Here is a 1671-nt window from a genome sequence, read left to right as displayed (position 1 = left end):
TCTCAAGCACTGGTGAATTGGCAAGGATATATTTAATGAGTACCAATTCAATTTCCACACCAAAGAGTTAAGAAATTTTTACAACCCAGAGTTTGTTGAATGTACACTCCAACTGATCCTTTGCTTCTTGAAGATCCATGACAGGAACAATCACATATTCCCTATTATTACAGAACTGAAGGATTGAAAAAGTTAACACAAGAGCAAAGAACCATGGAAGGCAAAAAGGAAAAAGGATGGTGCTACAAGAAAGTTACCATGATTTTAAGCTCTTGCAAATTAGGAGAGCTATTCAATAAACATATAGCAACTAAAATCACTTTCATATCTTCCACATTTAATGTGAAGGAAATTATCTTCAAATGATCATAAGTAGAAGGAAGTCTCCTCACCACATCACCAACAGCTAAGAACTGTAATAGAATACAAGCAGAAGTAAACATAAAAGATTGTGTGCCAATTGCTGAGAAAATATGAAAATAACAAGGTTCTATTACCTGTAGAAACCAGCCTCTCATGACAAGCTTTCGAATACTGAGTAGAAAGCCAAGAATGTTGCTAAAATTGCAGGTTCTCTGTTGGTCACGATGAACCACAGTTCTTGCATTAAAGCTTGCATAAACTAAAAGTCCCAAATCTTTGAGGCAAAAACCAGTGAATTTTCCAGAGATCCGCAAGTACTTGAGTTTTGGACTGCTAAGTTCAATATGAATTGGATCATCGATATCAGCCAATATCAACCATTCTAGTTGAGGGCAGGCAGAAACCAAACATTTCAATGTTACACTAGAGAGTGTAACTTTTTCAAAAACCAGACTTCTGAGACAGCTAAAGCCTTTGAACGTCACAGGGGGTACGATTATGCAGCCAACCAATGTTAGATGAATCAGTTGTCTAAAGGAGAATAAACATGGAAGAACATTATAATGCTCAGATCTAGAAATCTGAAGTTTAAATTCTGTTAAAGAACTTAATAATAGGTAAGGAATCCAGCTATCTATCTCTGAACAGGTTTGCAACTGTGAACTAGAGATCTTGAATGTCAGAATTGGGCCTCTATGAAGTAGGAGAACATGATTGATAATCTTCACTAGTTTATCATGACCAACAAGTGAACCATCAGAAACTGGTATACATTCATCATTGAATATGAGATGTGGAAATGAAACCCATTTGTATCTCCACTTAGTTGATCAGGCGCTGGTCCTCACTATGTCTCTCATTGACAAACACAAAAAGATGTTTTCTAGTATACTTTCTGGCAGAGTACTCAACATGTCTCGAGTTGAATACGAAGTCATTTCTGTCCTGCACTGGTGAATAATTTGATAAATACTTTGCAATTGATACCAGATTTCTGAAATCATAGAAGACTTCATCAAAACAAGGAAAACATCGCCTCCTAGCAATTGCAAGTTATGATAGAAATGCATATTATTAGCAAAGAGGAACAATAGACCCATAAGCCATACTAAATTAATTCAGTTCCTAAAGCTTGTGACTTAAAATCTTTCTCTTTGTTTACAGGAACACAACAATCATATTGGAATCTAAAAATCTCATTTTTGGAGCCCATCTCTCTCTTGAACTCATTTTTTATATATGTTGCACAAAGAAAGATGCTTACTTAGCTATGAGGTTTCCCTCTTTGCAACACAGAAATTAGTAATG

General features: G+C 35.7%; 1 protein-coding gene across 1 annotated transcript; it reads right to left on the bottom strand.

Annotated features, from left to right (window-relative positions):
- Positions 1-242: 242 nt before the first annotated feature.
- On the bottom strand, positions 243-1301 carry LOC122644730 (F-box/FBD/LRR-repeat protein At1g13570-like). The gene is made up of 3 exons (XM_043838123.1): positions 1256-1301; positions 498-1126; positions 243-413 (listed from the first exon to the last, which is right to left on the bottom strand). The coding sequence occupies exons 1-3, from the start codon at positions 1299-1301 to the stop codon at positions 243-245; spliced, it is 846 nt and encodes a 281-aa protein (XP_043694058.1).
- Positions 1302-1671: the final 370 nt, after the last annotated feature.

Source organism: Telopea speciosissima, chromosome 11 (assembly GCF_018873765.1).
Source record: "Telopea speciosissima isolate NSW1024214 ecotype Mountain lineage chromosome 11, Tspe_v1, whole genome shotgun sequence".
NCBI classification, from domain to species: domain Eukaryota; kingdom Viridiplantae; phylum Streptophyta; class Magnoliopsida; order Proteales; family Proteaceae; genus Telopea; species Telopea speciosissima.
The sequence above is the reverse complement of the archived record's forward strand: the minus strand, read 5'-3'. Positions and strand labels throughout refer to the sequence as shown.